This window comes from Electrona antarctica (assembly GCF_951216825.1).
Source record: "Electrona antarctica genome assembly, chromosome: 1".
Taxonomy (NCBI): Eukaryota; Metazoa; Chordata; class Actinopteri; order Myctophiformes; family Myctophidae; genus Electrona; species Electrona antarctica.
The window spans coordinates 8,800,554-8,822,508 of record NC_136806.1 but is presented as its reverse complement, the minus strand read 5'-3'; the positions used below and the strand labels follow the sequence as shown (position 1 = coordinate 8,822,508).

At 43.9% G+C, this 21,955-nt stretch overlaps 2 protein-coding genes across 2 annotated transcripts; both read right to left on the bottom strand.

Annotated features, from left to right (window-relative positions):
• Nucleotides 1-976: 976 nt before the first annotated feature.
• LOC306920123 (UDP-glucuronosyltransferase 1A1-like) lies at nt 977-10,836 on the bottom strand. Its single transcript, XM_079496751.1, has 9 exons — nt 10,238-10,836; nt 9,925-9,988; nt 9,675-9,823; nt 9,097-9,224; nt 4,456-4,549; nt 3,898-4,023; nt 3,708-3,795; nt 3,185-3,404; nt 977-1,357 (listed from the first exon to the last, which is right to left on the bottom strand). The coding sequence occupies exons 1-9, from the start codon at nt 10,718-10,720 to the stop codon at nt 1,078-1,080; spliced, it is 1,632 nt and encodes a 543-aa protein (XP_079352877.1). The 5' UTR covers nt 10,721-10,836; the 3' UTR covers nt 977-1,077.
• A 2,241-nt stretch (nt 10,837-13,077) lies between these two features.
• On the bottom strand, nt 13,078-21,611 carry LOC306920203 (UDP-glucuronosyltransferase 1A5-like). The gene is made up of 9 exons (XM_079496872.1): nt 21,481-21,611; nt 19,667-19,730; nt 19,417-19,565; nt 17,760-17,887; nt 16,386-16,479; nt 15,864-15,989; nt 15,659-15,746; nt 15,174-15,393; nt 13,078-13,528 (listed from the first exon to the last, which is right to left on the bottom strand). The coding sequence occupies exons 1-9, from the start codon at nt 21,595-21,597 to the stop codon at nt 13,249-13,251; spliced, it is 1,266 nt and encodes a 421-aa protein (XP_079352998.1). The 5' UTR covers nt 21,598-21,611; the 3' UTR covers nt 13,078-13,248.
• Nucleotides 21,612-21,955: the final 344 nt, after the last annotated feature.

The following is a 21,955-nucleotide window of genomic DNA, read 5'->3' as shown; positions in this document are numbered from 1 at the left end:
CTGTTAATACATTCTTCAATCAATCAATCAAACTAAGTGGTGTTTCTGGGCTGCTTTGTATACATTTTAAAAGGGAGAAAAGAATCATTTACAAAAGCAGCACCAAAACACCTCTCTCTTCCTCTCACTTGAATGGCTGATGACTGTCTGGATAGATTATGAAACTGCTTGTGGGTGTGACACTGCATTCCTTTAGTTTAAATCCTGCCATGCAACTCATCGTTATATAAACACCCATCATGTACCTACGTGTTTTGTTTATTTTTCCGTCTGGAATGTACGTCATTTTGACGTTGATATCTTGTCACAACATTAAAAAAAAATACAAGACAATACATTCTGAACAGAACCAGTATATTTTACTAGGGCCTTCAAATACAGTACATTTCTAACAGGCAATTGACCTGTTTACCAATAAAATAATATTAAAGAAACTGTTAAATTTAAGTGTTATTTTGTTTACCCAGCTGGCAGCGCTGGTTGGCAGGTATCAATACACTTTTAGAACGACATGTTTGTGCCACAGCATGGATGATTACATTTATGTCTTGATCGCCTCTTGCCATGATTGTTTGAACATGATGTCATGGCCCGCAATGCTCTATAACAGGCTTGATAAGCCCAAAGCTTATTGATAACGGGTACTCAATAAGCTTGTTATCGGATTTTATCGGGTATCAGTTATCGAGCTCCATCCCTATACACACCTGCCTCTAAATTTGCCACAGACTCTTCATCACTTCCGTCTATAATCTAGACTTATCCCACCCTCAATCATATTGTACAGTTAATACAAAACACATTATTCAGCCTAATTTCAGCCACCATTAGGCCCACTCTATGCACCGTCATCAAGCGTGTCGCTGCTTGATGACGGTGCTTGATGCACCTATGTATGGTAACATCATTCTACAGGCCACAGGTTTCTGCATTACACGGTTTTCTCTCGTGGCGCTAGAGATCGACCGAAGGCCGGTCGAGCTCCTATCCTTTTCTAATGGCGAGGAGTCAAAATGACACTAGTATGGTCCTTTGAGTAGTATAGAAGATATAGTTTCTCTCATCCTGCCCTGAAGACTAATCTCGTTTCCTTTTCCTGAAGAGGCTACTAGTACTACTAAGGCACCGTCTCATGCAGGACACGGTCACCATGAGAACCACTACCGCCACAACACTCAGTACTGTGATGACGTCCAAGCTGTGATACTGGAACCAGTTGAGATGGTGGGCCGCGGGTCGGAGGTGATCTGCTCCTTTGTGCCGCATCACGTACTCTGTCCAGTACACGGACAGCTCAGAGGGGTTCATCGGACGATCCTTATGGAGGGCCGAGAGCTTCATTATGTTTTCCTTGTACCTTTAGAAGGGCACATGAATGTATGGGTTTAGGTTTACTGGTTCTCAAACTCTTTCATGTCAAGGAGGACACCCCCATATGAATATATGTATTTGCCTGCGGACCCACATTTGAAAATATTTAGTTCAAGATTTATTTCAAAATAGCAGATCTACAAGGTCACACTGCGTCACGATACGACGCTTGTAGAGCTTGTAGATCTCCTATTTTCAGTGAGCCCAGTGTCTCTGATGCATAGAGTATATATATAATAGAGACTGAACTGCCGCGAAGCTCCGCCCCCCCAGCTATTCATGTCAGTGGAAGTTGCTCAGTGGCGTTTTGAAGCACCCGGAAGACTGCCGGAAGTCCCTCCCAGGACCTCAACTTTGAGGTCCTGAGTGACGTAGGGCAACCGAGCGCTCAACGTTAAAGCCCAGCTGCACGGGGTTTCCCGGTCATGAATCCACGGGTCCGCCTGTAGTCCCTCCTCCTACCACTAGGACCCAGAGCTTCAACGTTGGAAAGCCTGCCTGCCCCCTTGCTCTGATGTCATGGACACTGGGCTCACTTACTTCCTGGACTACATGTTGTCTCGGAAGAACCGTCTACTTCCGCATTCGACCACCACATTTTGGTGGTCAAATGCGGAAGTGCAGCCGAGCGCTCAATGTTAAAGCCCAGCTGCACGAGTTTCCCTGTCATGAATCCACGGGTCCGCCTGCAGTCCCTCCTCTTACCACTAGGGCCGAGCGCCTCAACGTTGGAGAGCAACGATGAGGCCTTGAAGACAGCCCTTCCCCTATCCACAAGGAGGAGCGGTGCACCAAAGCATTATGGGAATTGTAGTCCAGGAAGGAAGTGAGCCCAGTGTCCATGACATCAGAGACACTGCAGGCTCACTGCTAAAATCTAAAATATCTAAATCCACATATAAAGACCCCCAGGAAAGTGTTCTAAAACTTCTAAACGTCATTAACATATATTTTTTTGCAAAAAGGGTGAAGTGTCCCTTGAAAGGTTGACTTCACCGGGCCCAGGTGGCTAGTGTAGTGGTCCGGTGCCCAGGTGGCTAGTGTAGCGGTCCTCCTGGCCCAGGTGGCTAGTGTAGCGGTCCTCCTGGCCCAGGTGGCTAGTGTAGTGGTCCGGGGCACCTAGGCTGCTAATCCCATAGATATATATAAAGGCTAGATGGCTCAAGGCGGAGTTTCTGACGTCGTTCACCCGGTGGCCATCTTGCTTCGGGGCTACAGTACAGTATGTTCAATGGCAGCTCAAACAAAAACAGTCATAACTCGCTCAAATCTTGACGGATTTACAAACGGGTTGGTTTATTACAAACATTGTCAACGTGGCTATGAGGACGCTTATCTGCTTAATTTAGTTTTTTATATGAACGTCGTATAAAAGCATATAAGTATGCGGACGTCTCTGACGTTTATAACAAACCAAACCGTTTGAAAATCGTTTGAAAATTGAGCAAGTTGTGGTTATTTAAAAGTACATGCCCCATAGACACAATGTTATGTTGCCCCGAGGTAAGATGGCCGCCACATAGATACGTCGCTCTCCATTGGCCAGAGCGCGGGTGAGCCATCTAGCTTTCTTATATATATCTATGGCTAATCCAGCCTGACAGCGTGTCGTCGGTTCGACTCCATCTCTCTCTCCCCATTTCCTGTCAGCCTACTAAGGCAGGGGTTCTCAACGTTTTTGGCTGGGGACCCCCGGAAAGGTTTTGGCCATGTCTCGCATGATTTTAGATGGTTCTTTATATAGCATTTTCTCAACCATGGGGCTAACCGTGTTTTTGTTTTTGTTTTTCTTCAGTGACCTTTGATCCCTCACCTGGTGCTGTTGATGACGTCACTTAGTCCTTGAAGGAGTTGTTCCACAGTGACGGTCTTTATGTCCAAAACCACGCCCACTCCCCTGCTCGCCATCCGCTGAGCATTGTCCGGCTGTTCTCCCGTGATCGGCAACATCATCATGGGAACGGCATGACACACTCCCTCATAGAGACCATGTGAGCCACCGTGAGTGATGAAAGCCCGTACTCCAGGGTGTGCTAATGCACGCACGCACACACGCACGCACGCACGAACACACACACACACACACACACACACACACACACACACACACACACACACACACACACACACACACACACACACACACACACACACACACACAATGAGCAGTAGTAAACACCACATCATATGAACCGACAGACTACTATAATATTGTGGATTATAAGTACTGTTGCTCTGCATGGCAGCTAGCTATATGCTCATTACTTTAGTCAGGTTGAAGTCTGGGAGTTTTGCATTTGACTGTACTATCAAGAGTGACAGTGGTGTCACAGTACCTAGTAGGTCATTCTGTGGCACCCATTTCATCATCTTGACATTTTCTGGGACGTTGTCAGGAACTGGGCCAGTGTATCGCCATATAACCTGTAATATACACAGAGGACAATTACAATACATACTGATATTGGAATAATCTCTTGGGCTTTCCCCGTTACATGATTTATACAATGTAAAAAGTGTCTCTACCTTCTGTGGAATTTGTCTGAAGGCGTCCAGAAAGATAGCAGCTATGTCCTCTGGCACAGATGACACCATGGATCCCAGGGTGAACACCACGAACCCATCAGCCCCCGACACCCAAGGCTGCAGGTCCTGCACCACCAAACGCATACGGTAGGAGGAGGTGGACACTAACACTTCTCTACTGTCTCTTTTCGCTTTCAATACCCATTCTGGGCGGGAACCCCTTTTGGTGTTTTAAGCATTATGTTACACTTTAGCTATTGGAAAATAGCAGATCAACAAGCTCGTAGCGCGGCACTTGGTGCCGCGCTTGTAGGTCTGCTATTTTTTGAAAAATCGTGAAAACGTGCACATCTTTTAACATAGATTATTTCACGGTTAATTCAAATGTTTGCTTCTGAGGAGTCCCCCGCACGGAACAACATATTTTCAGGTGGGTCCTTGACATGAAAATGTTTGAGAACGACTGACACAGAAACATTTAGAAGACATTTGTAGAATCGTCCTCAGGTCGAAATGGGTTTTAATCTCCCTTTGTGAGACACAAACATAGGTCCTCACCTCAGGTAGAGGGTTCCTCAGGTCACAGTTCATCCCTCCCACCAGCACCATGTTGGGCATGAGAGGCCGTGGGTGGTCCAGCGTGAAGTCAGTCCTGTATGCAGTGGACCAAAAAAAAGCCTATGACGTCAGTCGTCTGTGACAGTCAGTCGTTTACGTTTACTTTCATAGACCAGTAGTTCCCAAACGTTTTAACCCGTGACCCAAAAGAGAAACTATACATTCCCCCCCGACCGTAGATCGCCTATTTTCACTACTTCTTAAACATTTGTTTTCTAATTTATTGAATTTCTTAGATTTGTCTTTTTTTTATTCCAAGAAATTACTTTGATTTAATTTGGTATTAATTAATGAAAAATGTAGCTTTTTAGGGAATGTTTTTCTTAATGTTTGTCATATTAGTCTAGTGGGAAGAGGGGGGTATCATGCACCCCCCGGAAATATACTTCTAATCAGTGTTTTCATATTGGAAAAAATGTGCTGAAAATGATGAGCTATGATAAAAAGTTATCAAAATGTCCCACCTACCTCAAAACCCCCTTTTTGGTATATGGCTCTGGCGAAATTGTGTAAAGGCAAATATTAATTCACTAAAAATACATAAATAGACATGGAAGTCTGAAATTTGTCATGGAGTATCCTGACACATAGGGGTAAGTAGATGAATAGGATTTGGGGGGTTGCTACCATTATAGTTTTAAATATGACCTACATTATCCCCAGAAAAACTAAAAAAGATGCTGTCCGCTTGACTAATAATAACAAAGATGGTTATTTTCCAACACATTATGGTGAAAATCACTGCCTCACTTGTATATAAAAACTTCCCATATCCCTAAGCTTCAATTTAAGCCCAAGATAACCTTTCTATCTTGAAAATTACTCTTTCTGTAGCCAAAACTCTGAACTATACCTCAAATCGGTGAAAATTGTATATTCAGTCAGTATCAGCTAAACATTTGGAATGAATGAATGAATAACTGAGTTTGAACTGACTCCACATTATGGAATATTTCTTACTTGAATAAGCTATGTTAAAAAGTTGGCAAAGTGTCCAATCTACCATTTTTATGCAAATGAGTGTCACCATTATCAAAACAATCAATGTTTACTATATCTCAGCCAATATTGCACTTAAATGAACAAATACGTTGTCTAGACCTATGTTTTGATGGTCAAGGATCTCAGTTAAACTATTCTTAAAGTGACCACATGTGCCCGTGGCATGCTGGTGTACAAATCAGTGCTGCCATTACAATAAAGTCACATTTATACCAAGTAAGATATACCAATATTGCATATAACTTTACAAATAAGGTATCTAGACAGGTGCTGTGTTTTTATGCTAGCTTTATAATTTAGAATATATATACTGTAGCATAACATCACACACAAAAAACATCCTCAGTATGAACAATAGTAGGCGGCAGTATACACACTATAGAATGGCCTGCAATATGCAGTACAAAATACAAACAGTCACACAATCCTGTAACAGTATTCCATCATATACACACTCAAAGGCAAAAATGTAAGCAACAGTGACCACCCTATACACTAGCCTGCACCATAAAGAACAAAATTAATTACATTAATTAGTCATCGTGTTAGAACTCGTCAGAGTCTTCTTCGTCTTCTTGTCCATGGTCTCCAATGACAAGGAGTCAAGGAGATCAAAGGTTGGTAGGACTGGATCGCAGGACCACACTGGATTCAAAAACCCTTCGATTTTCAACCATCCCTGCCCTTCATAGGGTTTTGGTTTTTCCACAATTGCTTCATCAGCTCGCTTGTATAAGGCAACACGGTAGTTCTCTTCAGAGCAGAGTAGCATGGAGGAAGACGAGCCAGGTCAACTTTAGATTTAAGAAGTGAGTTTGTCATTTGCCCCCACCATTGTCTGCAGCAACTTGGCATGGGTGAAGTCCACTGGGGCAGCAGTGGCTCAGGGGTAGAGTGGCCGGATGGTAACCATAAGGTTGCCAGTTCAAACCCGGGCTCCCCCAGAGTTAGTGTCGAAGTGTCCTTGAGCAAGACACTGAACCCCTAATTGCTCCTGATGTGCTGGTTGGTGCCTTGCATGGTTTCCGCCGCCATCGGTGTATGAATGTGTTTGAATGGGTGAATGTAATGCACAATCTATGTAAAGCGCCTTGGATAAAGGCGCTATATAAATGCACCATTTACCATACTGAAGACTCGCAACTCTGTCCATACAGCAGACAGATGAATTGCTGCAACTATCCTAATTAAGGATCTGTTCCATATAGACCGATTCAGAAACGGGTCTCAAGGTCACAGGCAACGTATTTCCTGTGTACGGAGACGACATATCTGCGGTGTAAACAGTCGGCTCTTCTACTACATTGAATGGATAGAGTGACCAATAGAGTGCTCAAACGTTACTCTTTTACCTGCTTTTTAATAACACTAACTTTACAAAGATGCCCAGAACATCAGGATGAACCTGATGTAGTGTATGGCTGCTTCAACAGTGGTGGCAACGTTCAACTTTGGAGAGAAATACGTTGCCTGCGACCATGAGACCCGTTTCTGAATCGGTCTATAGTGTAGCACAAGGCACATTTCAAGGACCCCCAGTCCCCCATAACCCTTACGGGTCCATTTGGTTCCATTTTGTACGTTCAGAATTGCACACCAGTAAGATATCAACAGCTCAGTGGCCTTGTAGTCAGAGCGTTCGCCCTGAGACTGGGAATTCGGGGTTCGATCCCCGGCCGGGTCACACCAAAGACTCAGTCGGTAAGTCGGACATATCCCTGCTACATACTAGTGTCATGTCCAGGGGGTGTACATGGCTACACAAGGCTTACTTACAGGTCAATTTGGTTCCATTTTCTACACTCTAGAGTTACACACCCGTAAGAAGCTCTGGATATCATCAACAGCTCAGTGGCCTTGTAGTTAGAGCGTCCGCCCTGAGACTGGATGGTCAGGGGTTCGATCCCCAGCCGGGGAATACCAAAGGGTTGGATTGGGGTAAGTCCTTGCGACATACTAGTCATGCCAGGGAGTGTACTTGTTAGGCTCCTGCCCTATGGGCCATATGGCTTGGCTAGGCTCAGAATATATGCTATTTAAATTGTGAGTCTTCAGTGAAAGAGTGTTGGGGGCAGATGACAAAGTTGACCTGGCTCGCCGCGGGCACATGTGGTCACTTTAAGAATAGTTTCACTGAGATCCTCGACCCTCAAAACATAGGTCTAGACACTTTATTTGTTCATTTAAGTGCAGTATTGTCTGAGATATAGTGAAAATCGATTATTTTGATAATGGAAGCACTCATTTGCATAGAAATTGTAGAACTTGTAGAACTTTTTAACATAGCTTATTCAAGTAAGAAATATTCCATGATGTGGAGTCAGTTCAAACTCAGTCATTTATTCATTTATTCCAAATGTATAGCTGATACTGACTGAATATACAATTTTCACCGATTTGAGGTATAATTCAGAGTTTTGGCTACAGAAAGAGTAATTTTCAAGATAGAAAGGTTATCTCGGGCTCAAATTGAAGCTTAGGGATATGGGAAGATTTCTATATACAAGTGAGGCAGTGATTTTCACCATAATGTGTTGGAAAATAACCATCTTTGTTATTATTAGTCAAGCGGACAGCATATTTTTTAGTTTTTCTGGGGATAATGTAGGTCATATTTAAAACTATAATGGTAGCAACCCCCCAAATCCTATTCATCTACTTACCCCTATGTGTCAGGATACTCCATGACAAATTTCAGACTTCCATGTCTATTTATGTAATTTTAGTGAATTAATATTTGCCTTTACACAATTTCGCCAGAGCCATATACCAAAAAGGGGGTTTTGAGGTAGGTGGGACATTTTGACAACTTTTTATCATAGCTCATCATTTTCAGCACATTTTTTCCAATAAGAAAACACTGATTAGAAGTATATTTCCGGGGGGTGCATGATACCCCCCTCTTCCCACTGTACTATATGTATACATCATCTCATTCTGGCCAATCACAATTTGCGTCCTCACTTTTCAATGTTTGTGTTTACACACTTTTCTCTTCAATGTTTTCTCAAAGCTAGACATAGAGGGGCTAGCACCCCTCAAAAACAAAATGTAGGAAACAAAAAATGAAGATTGTCTGCGACCCACAAATGGGTCCCGACTCCCGACTCATAGACAACTGATGTCATAGACTCTATGACATCAGTCATAGACTCTATGACATCAGTCATACAGTACGTGTGACGTACTGTATGACTCAAGGTTTTAAACTGATCTGAGAGACGGATTGGCTTCCTCAGTAAATAAAGTACTATAGACGAATAACAGTTTAAGTTATTCGTTAAGAGTTTATTCTGACCCCTCCACGGAAAGGCCTAGTTGTCCTAACCCCTTATCCATCATTTATACATTATGGATAATTAGTGTGGACTTCAACTGTTATTCGTCTATAGTATTGTATGTTTAATATTAATTTCCAAAAGTATAAAACCAATGTGAAATAACATTTGTGGAGGTACTTCTGTGGCCTATCAAGTGTGCACAAGACATTTGGCGCTGATCGTTTCGGTCAGACAAGACAGACACAGACCAACCATGTTATAGACGGCTAGACTCCTCCAGACAGAGCATACATGTTACCTCATCAGCCAGATAGCAGCGTCTTTCATGACCTCAGCCGAACTAATATCTTCTCCCAGGAACTCAACAGCTAAGTGGTCAAACTGCCAGTGCATCATTCGACACATCAATGGCTCCATTAAAGAAATCTGTTGGACCAAAATCATATCGTATTAATCGTATTTGGAAGAATCACATTTACAGATCATTATAAAACACTATTTGGGGGTCCTCCCCCAGAAACCTTTTTAACAGGGTAAATGTAATTGCCTGTATTCTAGTTGATTTTGACAGTTGGATACTTTTATCGGGCTTTAAGGAGCTTGCACAGCACACTGCTCCATTTTTCGGATTAAGTCCTTGCAGACTGGTGCGTTTTTTTCTGAAAAACGGCGGTGAAATAATCCGTTGCGTTGCATCAGTCAACCCCACAATCCTAAAATAGTGTGTCCAATAAAACGGGCTGTGCTGTTTTTAAGGTTTATGTTTAAAAGCTGATAAGTGGCCTGGACACCTTTCATGAAATTTAAATTGAGTGTGTGAATGTGCATATAGGTTATCATGTACATTTGTATGTTATAGTGTTAAAGTACACCCACCAGAGTGTTGATAACTCTCTCCTTGAAGTTCATTTTATCTGTGAACCGACTGAAGAACCGAGGAACATATGAGGGAGGGGAGGGGCAGGCTGCAGCCTTCATATCCAGGCCACATGGAACCCCTCTCGCTAAATTGATGGTGGGCAGACCTAAAATACCGGTAGTTGATTATGGAAAATAAATTCGTAGGGCGAGACGGTTGAAGTACAGGTAAACCATCTCAATCGTGTGTCACCACAGAAGCACTCACCCAACTTTCTGGCTATCAGAGCACCTGTTGGCAGTATAGGGCTTGTTAGAAGAGCATCAAAGTCCTGCAGAATGAGAAGGGGTGGTGGTGGTGTTTGGGGCTATATGTCAGGAACAGTACCAAGGTAGTTTCATAGACTGATGTTGATAGTTGTCATCATCATGTAATAATGTTCAGTGGAAGCAAACATTTTGCCTCAGTCACCTCGCTGCGGCACACTACAGGCCAGGGGTCTACTCTAAGGCATGTGCCAACCATACATGACTGTAGTAGACCTACAGTATAGAGTACACACAGGCCTATACCCACTCACCTGCTGTGACAGATGTGAGATGAGACTTGTGTTAAGCAGCAGGCTTTCTGCATTGGTGTGGATGAAGCTCATCATGTGTCTGATATGACTCATCTTCTCCATGAAAGATTTGGTCATTGTTTCAGCAATCCCACCGAAAAGGGCATCGACCTCCGCCTGCCCATAAGGGACAGGGTACGTCAAGGTGGTGTAGTGTTTACCAGGACCCAGCCGCAGGGAGACCTCGGGCATCACCACGGTTACTCTGTGTCCACGACGACCCATTTCCTGGGCAACGGCTTTTAAGTCCACCCAGTGACTCCCGTCCACAGCAATCACCAACAGACGGCCCAAGAACTTACTGGAGGATTCTGGAGTGGTGGGCGAGTTGACAACCTTGCCCTCAAAACCATTGTTTTGCACAGCGGACTGGCTCTTATTTTCCCCGTTCAGCTCCTTGACTGTGCTCAGCAGGAAACACACTTGTAAAAATGCTTTCCACATTCTGGCCCGTCTACTTGTATTACCGTCTATCTCTCTTCTGTGGTTTTTCGTTCTCTTTTCAAGTCGGTTCCATGTGCTGGAGAGCTTTTTTCACTACTCGACTGCTGTCATGTCATTCCTTCTGCATTCCCCCTTTCTCTGTTGAGAAAGAATGTCTCTGCATTCTCTGCAGTATGCACTAAGTTCACTCACAAAGCCCTAGCTGTGGTCAAAGTCCTCCAATAAGTGACTGGTTGTCAGAGGGAGTAGTAGCGGCCAGGACAAAATTGTGTCCCTTTTGTCGCTTTGTGACCAAAATAGATGCTAGTTATTCTATGCAGATGTATGTTGGTTTCTTGTTATTATGTATGGTACTTAGATAATCCTGCTATTGCTTGACCACAGATGCTAAAATGATATTTTGATAGCATGTTGTTCAGAGAGATCCTACAGCACATAGCATACAGCTACATTTATATGGTTCGAAGTCTGTGGAGATTTTACACTTGCATGCTGAAAATAGTGTGCTTGTAGATCGGCTATTTTCAGCAAGTGTAAAATCAGCCATTACGACGGCATCAAGGCCCGCCAAAATACATTTTAGTCGACTAAATCAACTGTAGATTTACTTAGTCGACTAAAATCGTATGATATTTAGTCGACTAAAACTAAACACTAAAAAATTCCAGGTGACTAAAATGTGACTAAAACTAAATAAACTAGTCAAGAGACTGACTAAAACTAAAATCTAAGTTTGGGGGGCACGGTGGCACAGTTGGTAGTGCTGTCGCCTCACAGCTAGAAGGTCCTGGGTTCAATTCCCGCTGGGGACGCTGTGGGTGCTGGTGGCGTGTTTCCTCCTCCGCGTCATCAGTGCCCATACCCGAGGCGGGGTTGGCGAAAGGGCCTTTGCATGTTCTCCCCGTGTCTCCTAGGGTAGGTACCCTCACAAAAAACATGCAGTAATCCTGGTCTCTAAACTGCCTCCCCCTGGCCAGCCGGGGCGCCTGATGGAGGGGAAAGGAACTGGTTGGAATAACGTGTTCCTTCCACACGCTACGTCCAACCAGGGAAACTCCCCCCTGTCAGGTGAAAAAGAGCAACTTGGACACTCAGGCATGAAGGAAGCATGAGTTCAAGTCCGTTGCTCTCCCCAGGTTGGCGGAGGGTGTGTAGAGCCCAGGATCACATTAAATAATTGACACAGGGGTGAAAAATGGGTTACAAAATCGTGGGATAAAAATTATTTAAAAAAAACACAGGTCCTTTACTCTAGCTCTTCAGTGTGATTGTGACTGCAGCATCGGTGGGGAGTTACATTCTGATGGGAGTGAGTGGAACATTTGGGACGTTGTGTCAATCGCGTTTACACACCGCGCCTCTGAAACTATATTAGTCATTCAAGCCAAGGTGCTGCTGGCACTATCTGGAAAGCTCTGCCACTGAAATAATTATTGTAATATAATAATATATATATATAATAAATAATCATAATTGTTTATTTTTCCATTGGCCCCAGTGGACACAGGACGTTGATACCTTGTCACAACATACAAAAGAATCTCAGACTTATTCTCAAGAGTGGTTGATTTGAGGTCTGAAAGAAGGCGAGAGAGAAAGTGTGTGTAAGAGAGAGAGAGAGAGAGAGCGCTTCCATAGGGTGATTACATAGCCTGGCATTACAGGACTGATCATGTGGGATCACTTGCATGTTGGGGAACGGTTTTCACACAGATTGAGAAAGACATGAATAGCAGTGAATAACTTTGGAAAATGTACTGAGATCTACAGTATGTATGCACTCCATACACTTAAATACACAAAATCCCACTGCCAGAATCAGCAACATCGATGTGTGCGTCAGCTCATCACGGGCTGACTAGCACTATACACACCTGCCTCTAAATTTGCCACAGACTCTTCATCACTTCTGTCTATAATCTAGGCTTATTATCCCACCCTCAATCATATTGTACAGTAAATGGTAAATGGTGCATTTATATAGCGCCTTTATCCAAGGCGCTTTACATAGATTGTGCATCAATTGACACATTCACACACACATTCATACACCGATGGCAGCAGAAACCATGCAAGGCACCAACCAGCACATCAGGAGCAATTTGGGGTTCATTGTCTTGCTCAAGGACACTTCGACACTAACTCTGGGGGAGCCCGGGTTCGAATTGGCAACCTTGCGGTTACCATCCAGCCACTCTACCCCTGAGCCACCGCCGCCCCGTTACAGTTAAATACAAAACGCATTATTCAGCCAAATTTCAGCCACCTCTTTTGACCATTAGACCCACTCTATGCAACGTCATCAAGCGTGTCGCTGCTTGATGACGGTGCTTGATGCACCTGTGTATGGTAACATCATTCTGCAGGCCACAGGTTTCTGCATTACACTGTTTTCTCTCGTGGCTCTAGAGATCGACCGAAGGCCGGTCGAGCTCCTATCCTTTTCTAATGGCGAGGAGTCAAAATTACACTAGTATGGTCCTTTGAGTAGTATAGAAGGTATAGTTTCTCTCATCCTGCCCTGAAGACTAATCTCGTTTCCTTTTCCTGAAGAGGCTACTACTACTACTAAGGCACCGTCTCATGCAGGACACGGTCACCATGAGAACCACTACCGCCACAACACTCAGTACTGTGATGACGTCCAAGCTGTGATACTGGAACCAGTTGAGATGGTGGGCCGCGGGTCGGAGGTGATGTGCTCCTTTGTGCCGCATCACGTACTCTGTCCAGTACACGGACAGCTCAGAGGGGTTCATCGGACGATCCTTATGGAGGGCCGAGAGCTTCATTATGTTTTCCTTGTACCTGTAGAAGGGCAAATGAATGCATGGGTTTAGGTTTACTGGTTCAAAAACTCTTTCATGTCAAGGAGGACACCCCCATATGAATATATGTATTTGCCTGCGGACCCACATTTGAAAATATTTAGTTCAAGATTTATTTCAAAATAGCAGATCTACAAGGTCACACTGCGTCACGATACGACGCTTGTAGAGCTTGTAGATCTCCTATTTTCAGTGAGCCCAGTGTCTCTGATGTCATGGACACTGGGCTCACTTACTTCCTGGACTACATGTTGTCTCGGAAGAAGTTCCGCATTCGACCTCCAAATTTTGGTGGTCAAACGCGGAAGTGCAACCGAGCGCTCAATGTTAAAGCCCAGCTGCACGGGTTTCCCTGTCATGAATCCACGGGTCCGCCTGCAGTCCCTCCTCTTACCACTAGGGCCGAGCGCCTCAACGTTGGAGAGCAACGATGGGGCCTTGAAGACCCTATCCACAAGGAGGAGCGGTGCACCAAAGCATTATGGGAATTGTAGTCCAGGAAGGAAGTGAGCCCAGTGTCCATGACATCAGAGACACTGCAGGCTCACTGCTAAAATCTAAAATATCTAAATCCACATATAAAGACCCCCAGGAAAGTGTTCTAAAACTTCTAAACGTCATTAACATATATTTTTTTTGCAAAAAGGGTGAAGTGTCCCTTGAAAGGTTGACTTCACCCCTATCAATGTCACCGGGCCCAGGTGGCTAGTGTAGCGGTCCTCCTGGCCCAGGTGGCTAGTGTAGCGGTCCTCCTGGCCCAGGTGGCTAGTGTAGCGGTCCTCCTGGCCCAGGTGGCTAGTGTAGCGGTCCTCCTGGCCCATGTGGCTAGTGTAGCGGTCCTCCTGGCCCAGGTGGCTAGTGTAGCGGTCCTCCTGGCCCAGGTGGCTAGTGTAGCGGTCCTCCTGGCCCAGGTGGCTAGTGTAGCGGTCCGGGGCACCTAGGCTGCTAATCCCATAGATATATATAAAGGCTAGATGGCTCAAGGCGGAGTTTCTGACGTCGTTCACCCGGTGGCCATCTTGCTTCGGGGCTACAGTACAGTATGTTCAATGGCAGCTCAAACAAAAACAGTCATAACTCGCTCAAATCTTGACGGATTTACAAACGGGTTGGTTTATTACAAACATTGTCAACGTGGCTATGAGGACGCTTATCTGCTTAATTTAGTTTTTTATATGAACGTCGTATAAAAGCATATAAGTATGCGGACGTCTCTGACGTTTATAACAAACCAAACCGTTTGAAAATCGTTTGAAAATTGAGCAAGTTGTGGTTATTTAAAAGTACATGCCCCATAGACACAATGTTATGTTGCCCCGAGGTAAGATGGCCGCCACGTAGCAACGTCGCTCTCCATTGGCCAGAGCGCGGGTGAGCCATCTAGCTTTCTTATATATATCTATGGCTAATCCAGCCTGACAGCGTGTCGTCGGTTCGACTCCATCTCTCTCTCCCCATTTCCTGTCAGCCTACTAAGGCAGGGGTTCTCAACGTTTTTGGCTGGGGACCCCCGGAAATGTTTTGGCCATGTCTCGCATGATTTTAGATGGTTCTTTATATAGCATTTTCTCAACCATGGGGCTAACAGTGTTTTTGTTTTTCTTCAGTGACCTTTGATCCCTCACCTGGTGCTGTTGATGACGTCACTTAGTCCTTTAAGGAGTTGTTCCACAGTGACGGTCTTTATGTCCAAAACCACGCCCACTCCCCTGCTCGCCATCCGCTGAGCATTGTCCGGCTGTTCTCCCGTGATCGGCAACATCATCATGGGAACGGCATGACACACTCCCTCATAGAGACCGTGTGAGCCACCGTGAGTGATGAAAGCCCGTACTCCAGGGTGTGCTAACGCACGCACGCACGCACGCCACACCACACACACACACACACACACACACACACACACACACACACACACACACACACACACACACAATGAGCAGTAGTAAACATCATATGAACCGACAGACTACTATAATATTGTGGATTATAAGTACTGTTGCTCTGCATGGCAGCTAGCTATATGCTCATTACTTTAGTCAGGTTGAAGTCTGGGAGTTTTGCATTTGACTGTAGCCTACTATGAAGAGTGACAGTGGTGTCACAGTACCTAGTAGGTCATTCTGTGGCACCCATTTCATCATCTTGACATTTTCTGGGACGTTGTCAGGAACTGGGCCAGTGTATCGCCATATAACCTGTAATATATACAGAGGACAATTACAATACATACTGATACATTGGAATAATCTGTTGGGCTTTTCCCGTTACATGACGTCTTTTCTATGTTTATACAATGTAAAAAGTGTCTCTACCTTCTGTGGAATTTGTCTGAAGGCGTCCAGAAAGATAGCAGCTATGTCCTCTGGCACAGATGACACCATGGATCCCAGGGTGAACACCACGAACCCATCAGCCCCCGACACCCAAGGCTGCAGGTCCTGCACCACCAAACACATACGGTCGCTTTCAATACCCATTCTGGGCGGGAACCCCTTTTGGTGTTTTAAGCATTATGTTACACTTTAGCTATTGGAAAATAGCAGATCAACAAGCTTGTAGTGCGGCACCGAGTGCCGCGCTACGAGCTTGTAGATCTGCTAATTTTTTGAAAAATCGTGAAAAGTAAAACGTGCAAATTTTTTAACAGATTATTTCACAGTGAACATTTTTAATTCAAATATTTGCTTCTGGGGGGTCCCCCGCATGGAACAACATATTCTCAGGTGGGGGTCGGCGGCCAATTACATATAATCTTGTGGGTCCTTGACATGAAAATGTTTGAGAACGATGAGGTTTTTCAGAAAACTGTCAGGATTTAGAATATATGTCCTCACCTCAGGTAGAGGGTTCCTCAGGTCACAGTTCATCCCTCCCACCAGCACCATGTTGGGCATGAGAGGCCGTGGGTGGTCCAGCGTGAAGTCAGTCCTGTATGCAGTGGACCAAAAAAAAAGCCTATGACGTCAGTCGTCTATGACAGTCAGTCGTTTATGTTTACTTTCAAACGTTTTAGCCCGTGACCCAAAAGAGAAACGATACATTCCCCCCCGACCGTAGATCGCCTATTTTCACTATACTTCTTAAACATTTGTTTTCTAATTTCTTAGATTTGCCTTTTATTTATTCAAGAAATTACTTTCATTTAATTTGGTATTAATTAATGAAAACTTTAGCTTTTTAGGGAATTATTTTCTTAATGTTTGAAATTATAATTCACACCTGTGTGAAGTGAGGGGCGGTCTTATCATCATATGTCATCATACATCATCTCATTCTGGCCAATCACAATTCACGACGTCCTCACTTTTCAATGTTTGTGTTACACACTTTTGTCTTCAATGTTTACATTAATGCTCAAAGCTGGACATAGAGAAAAAATCACACCCGTGTGAACTGAGTGGTGCAACTACACATTTATTGTTATGTGACGTCACATACTAACCATAGCAACCATGCTCGTTTTTTTGGTTGCTAACCATAGCAACCATGCTCGTTTTTTTGGTACGAACACGGGTACAAAGCCAGTTGTTGGAGTGGTTTGCACCACTCAAAAAAACAAAAACAAAATGTAGGAAACAAAAAATTAATTAAAATTAAAGATTGTCTGCGACCCACAAATAGACTCCATGATCAGTCGTATGACTCAAGGTTTTAACCTGATCTGAGAGACGGATTGGTTTCCTCAGTAAATTGTATGTTTAATAAACAATAATATATATTTCAAAGTATAAAACCAATGTGAAATAACATTTGTGGAGGTACTTCTGTGGCCTATCAAGTATGCACAAGGCATTTGGCACTGATCGTTTCGGTCAGACAAGACAGACACAGACCAACCATGTTATAGACCAGGGGTTCTCAACGTTTTTGGCCGGGGACCCCCGAAAATGCTTTGGCAACGTCTCGGGACCCCCGCCCCGCCCCCTCCTGACCCCCAATATAAATTGACTGCTACAATAACCTTAATAATATAGACAATACACCATAAATATACCAGATATAATCATAATCAAGGTGTATGCATGTACTATTTGTACTATATGTAAACTCTTCATTTCCATTTTCCAGCCATTCAGTTGCATTTATTATTATTATTTATTTGGGAACCCCCCAAAATAATTTGGCGACCCCCCGAGGGGTCGCGACCCACGGGTTGAGAACCCCTGTTCTAGACGGCTAGACTCCTCCAGACAGAGCCTACATGTTACCTCAACAGCCAGATAGCAGCGTCTTTCATGACCTCAGCCGAACTAATATCTTCTCCCAGGAACTCAACAGCTAAGTGGTCAAACTGCCAGTGCATCATTCGACACATCAATGGCTCCATCAAAGAAATCTGTTGGACCAAAATCATACATTTATGTTTAAAGATCTGTTTAAAAATCATACATTTCGCTATTTGTAAGAATCACATTTACAGACTTTTCATTATAAAAACTATTTGGGGGTCCCCCCAGAATACTTTTTAATTCCCTGTATTTTACAATTTAGGCATTTAGCAGACGCTCTTAATCCAGAGCGATTTACATTAAGCAATAACAAAAGCATGGCATACATCACATATATAAAAAGTAGTTATCATGAATCATGCGTAAACTAAGAACGTAACAGTGGAGTATCTATGTAAACTATACATACTATACTATATAATATATTATACATGTGTACTATAAAGTGCTATGACTACATAAAGTGCAATTATAGAGCTGCCTACGTAACAAAGCTATAAGTCTGTTTAAAATACTATCTAAGTCTACATAATGTGCTATCTAAGGGGCTAGGCTAGGGCAAGTGCTACGGGCCATGGTGGAGTCTGAAGAGGTGGGTTTTCAGACTACGGCGGAAGATTGGGAGTTAATTTTGCACTGGTGCGTTTTTCGGTGGAAAAAAACTGCGAAACAATCCGTTGCAACGGACCTCACACTCCTAAAATAGTGTACCCAATAAAACGGGCCATGCCTTTTTTTAAGGTTTATGTTTTAAAACGTGGCCTGGCCACCTTTCAATTTAAATTGAGTGTGTGTGAATGTGCATGTAGGTTATCATGTACATTTGTATGTTATTGCGACTGTAGGTCGCATTTACTATGAAAGCCTGCATCTCCTGTCCGTCCGTCAGTCACCCCACGCCTCCATATATGGTCACACCTCGTGACATCACGCCTCCATATATGGCCATATCCATATATGAAGATCACCCTGGATAACCATACATGGAGAAGACTGGATCATCACCTAGATCTGCATATATGGAGCCGGCCAGCAACTCTACATCTGACCTTCAAACCCTTAGATCTCCATATATGGAGCTGACCTGTTCTGACATTCCATATGTTGATCTGACCTCATCAAACCCTGTACACTCAAGACACGCGAGAAATGACCTCGCCTTCTCTCCCTCAGGGCGTCTTACTTGTAGTGTAAAGCAGTGGTTCCCAAAGTGGGGTCCGGGGACCCCTAGGGGTACTTGAGGGTGTTCCAGGGGGTACCTAGCTCAATTAGAGATACTTAGGAACCAAATGGACCCTTATGGGTCTGTAACTCAGAGAGTGTACAAATGGAGTGTACAAACGGGTCCATTTGGTTCCATTTGTACACTCTCAGAGTTAAATTAACAGTGGTTTTACAATATAAATTGGGTTACCAGAGATAGAAATGCCAAAAAAACGGGGTCCGTAGCATAATGTGTGTGTCCATGAAATTAATATATTTCGGAATCACTGCTAGAGCCGTATAAATCCTCCCTTATCGGGGTCACTGGCATATGTTTTCAAATGGGGGGTCCGTGGCCTAATAAATGTATGATTTGGGGGTACTTGACACGAAAACGTTTGGGAACCACTGGTGTAAAGTATAGGCTACTCACCAGAGTGTTGATAACTCTCTCCTTGAAGTCCATTTTATCTGTGGACCGACTGAAGAACCGAGGGACGTATGAGGGAGGGGAGGGGCAGGCTGCAGACTTCATATCCAGGCCACACGGAACCCCTCTCGCTAAATTGATGCTGGGCAGACCTAAAATACCGGTAGTTGATTATGGAAAGTAAATTCTTAGGGAGAGACGGCTGAAGTACAGGTAAACCAACTCAATCGTGTGTCACCACAGAAGCACTCACCAAACTTTCTGGCTAGCAGAGCACCTGTTGGCAGCATAGGGCTCGTTAGAACAGCATCAAAGTCCTGCAGAATGAGAAGTAGTACAGGAAATCCATGGAAAATACAGCATCAACCTCAAACTAAAACGGCCATAGCCGTCATCACAAATGTGATGAGGTCAGCACATTGTGGCTAAGTGGCTATGGCCAAATTTAGCCCAATGAGTGTTTTTATGCTAAACTAATGCTTGGAATGGATTCAGCATCATGAAAACCCTCTAGTTTTACACGTCACATGCTACTTAAAGCAAAAGGAAACCTAGAAAATATTTGCCTTATATAGGATGTCAATGGTGGCCATACTGTACAGGCCATTTTCAAAACTTTCCCCTCAGACAATTCCAGACAACTTTTATTCTGTTATTCAGGATATATTGAAGATATAAAATCAGCTGAGTTTTTTTTTTTTTTGCAATTAGATTGAGATCAAATTACATTATTACTGGACTGAAGGGGTGGTGGTGTTTGGGGCTATGTCAGGAACAGTTCCAAGGTAGTTTCATAGACTGATGTTGATAGTTGTCATTATAATAATGTTCATTGGAAGCAAACATTTTGGTGACAATCACCATTCTGTGACAGTAAATTCACCTCGCTGCGGCACACTACAGGGGTCTAAAGCACGTGCCACACCATACATGACTGTGTTGTAGACCAAGGGCTCCATTTTCGTCACTGCTAAACCCCTTATCCCTAAACTTCTTTGCCTTTTTTTACTATTTTGAAAAACATTTTTGAATAGTTCAACTAGCCAATCTACATTGACACGTTGTGAGCTTGTAGACTGGCCATTTTAACTATTCAAAAATGTTTAGCAAAATAGTAAAAACTGGCAAAGAAGTTTAGGGATAAGGGCTTTAGCGGTGACGAAAATGGAGCCCCAAGTCTGCCCAAAGGTCACACATCCAAGATACCTGTCTTGTGTCTGTTTAATGGCCGCTCCAATGCATTTCCAATGGAAGCCCATATAGTTTGACCAAACATTTTGTTTGATAGGGGGCAGAACACATCCATCAAAGCTGTGTTCAGACACAAGTCAGGTGTCAGACACAAGGCAAGTGTCTTGAATGCAGCACAGTAAGGGCATATGTCGACCCCACCCGCTCACCTCCGCCCCACCCCCTCCTGGTGCTGCGGCCATCTTGGAAACTGAACACAATATAAACAGTGGGAGAGGGGTGGGGCCGAGAACGGCCCTTATTGAATTAAGGTGACTTGATTGATTGACATCAAGAAGGGCCTGTCAGCTCACTGACTGCATGGCTTCTATAGTGTTGCGTGCAAACATCAGTAGCATTATAAGCATTTTATTCTTTATAAAAAACAAAACGCCAATTCTATGTTCCCCTCTATTTCCCATTCAAAGTACATTTGTCTTAAAACGCCAGCACCAGTACATTTTCAAAGCATTTTCAGCAATGGGTTACATTTTTTCTTTTTTTTAAAGGTTGGTAGATCTTATTGAGTCAGTCATTTTAAAATTATTTCTCAAGTCTAAAAAGTGTGGGCACCCCTGGTCCAGAGTAATCTAGTAAGAGAGTGGTGACACTAGCATTGCATGACTCCCATTGTAACAATGGAATGCGGAAGTGCTCATTCTATCTCAATGGGATGGTTCCAATGTTTGGAACTATAGCCCATAGCACCCCGCTGTGCAGCGAGATCAAAGCATGTCGCCACTCTCTTACTAGATTACTCTGCCCTGGTCTAAAGCATGTGCCAATCATATGACTGTATAGTAGACCAATACACATAGGCCTGCTATACCCACTCACCTGCTCTGACAGATGTGAGATGAGACTTGTGTTAAGCAGCACACTTTCTCCAGTGGTGTAGATGAAGCTCATCATGTGTCTGATATGACTTATCTTCTCCACGAAAGATTTGGTCATTGTTTCAATAATCCCACCGAAAAGGGCATCGACCTCCGCCTGCCCATAAGGGACAGGATACGTCAAGGTGGTGTAGTGTTTACCAGGACCCAGTCGCAGGGAGACCTCGGGCATTACCACGGTTACTCTGTGTCCACGACGACCCATTTCCTGGGCGACGGCTTTTAAGTCCACCCAGTGACTCCCGTCCATAGGAATCACCAACAGACGGCCCAAGAACTTACTGGAGGATTCTGAAGTGGTGGGCGTGTTGACAACCTTGCCCTCAAAGCCATTGTTTTGCACAGCGGACTGGCTCTTATTTTCCCCGTTCAGCTCCTTGACTGTGCTCAGCAGGAAACACACTTGTAAAAGTGCT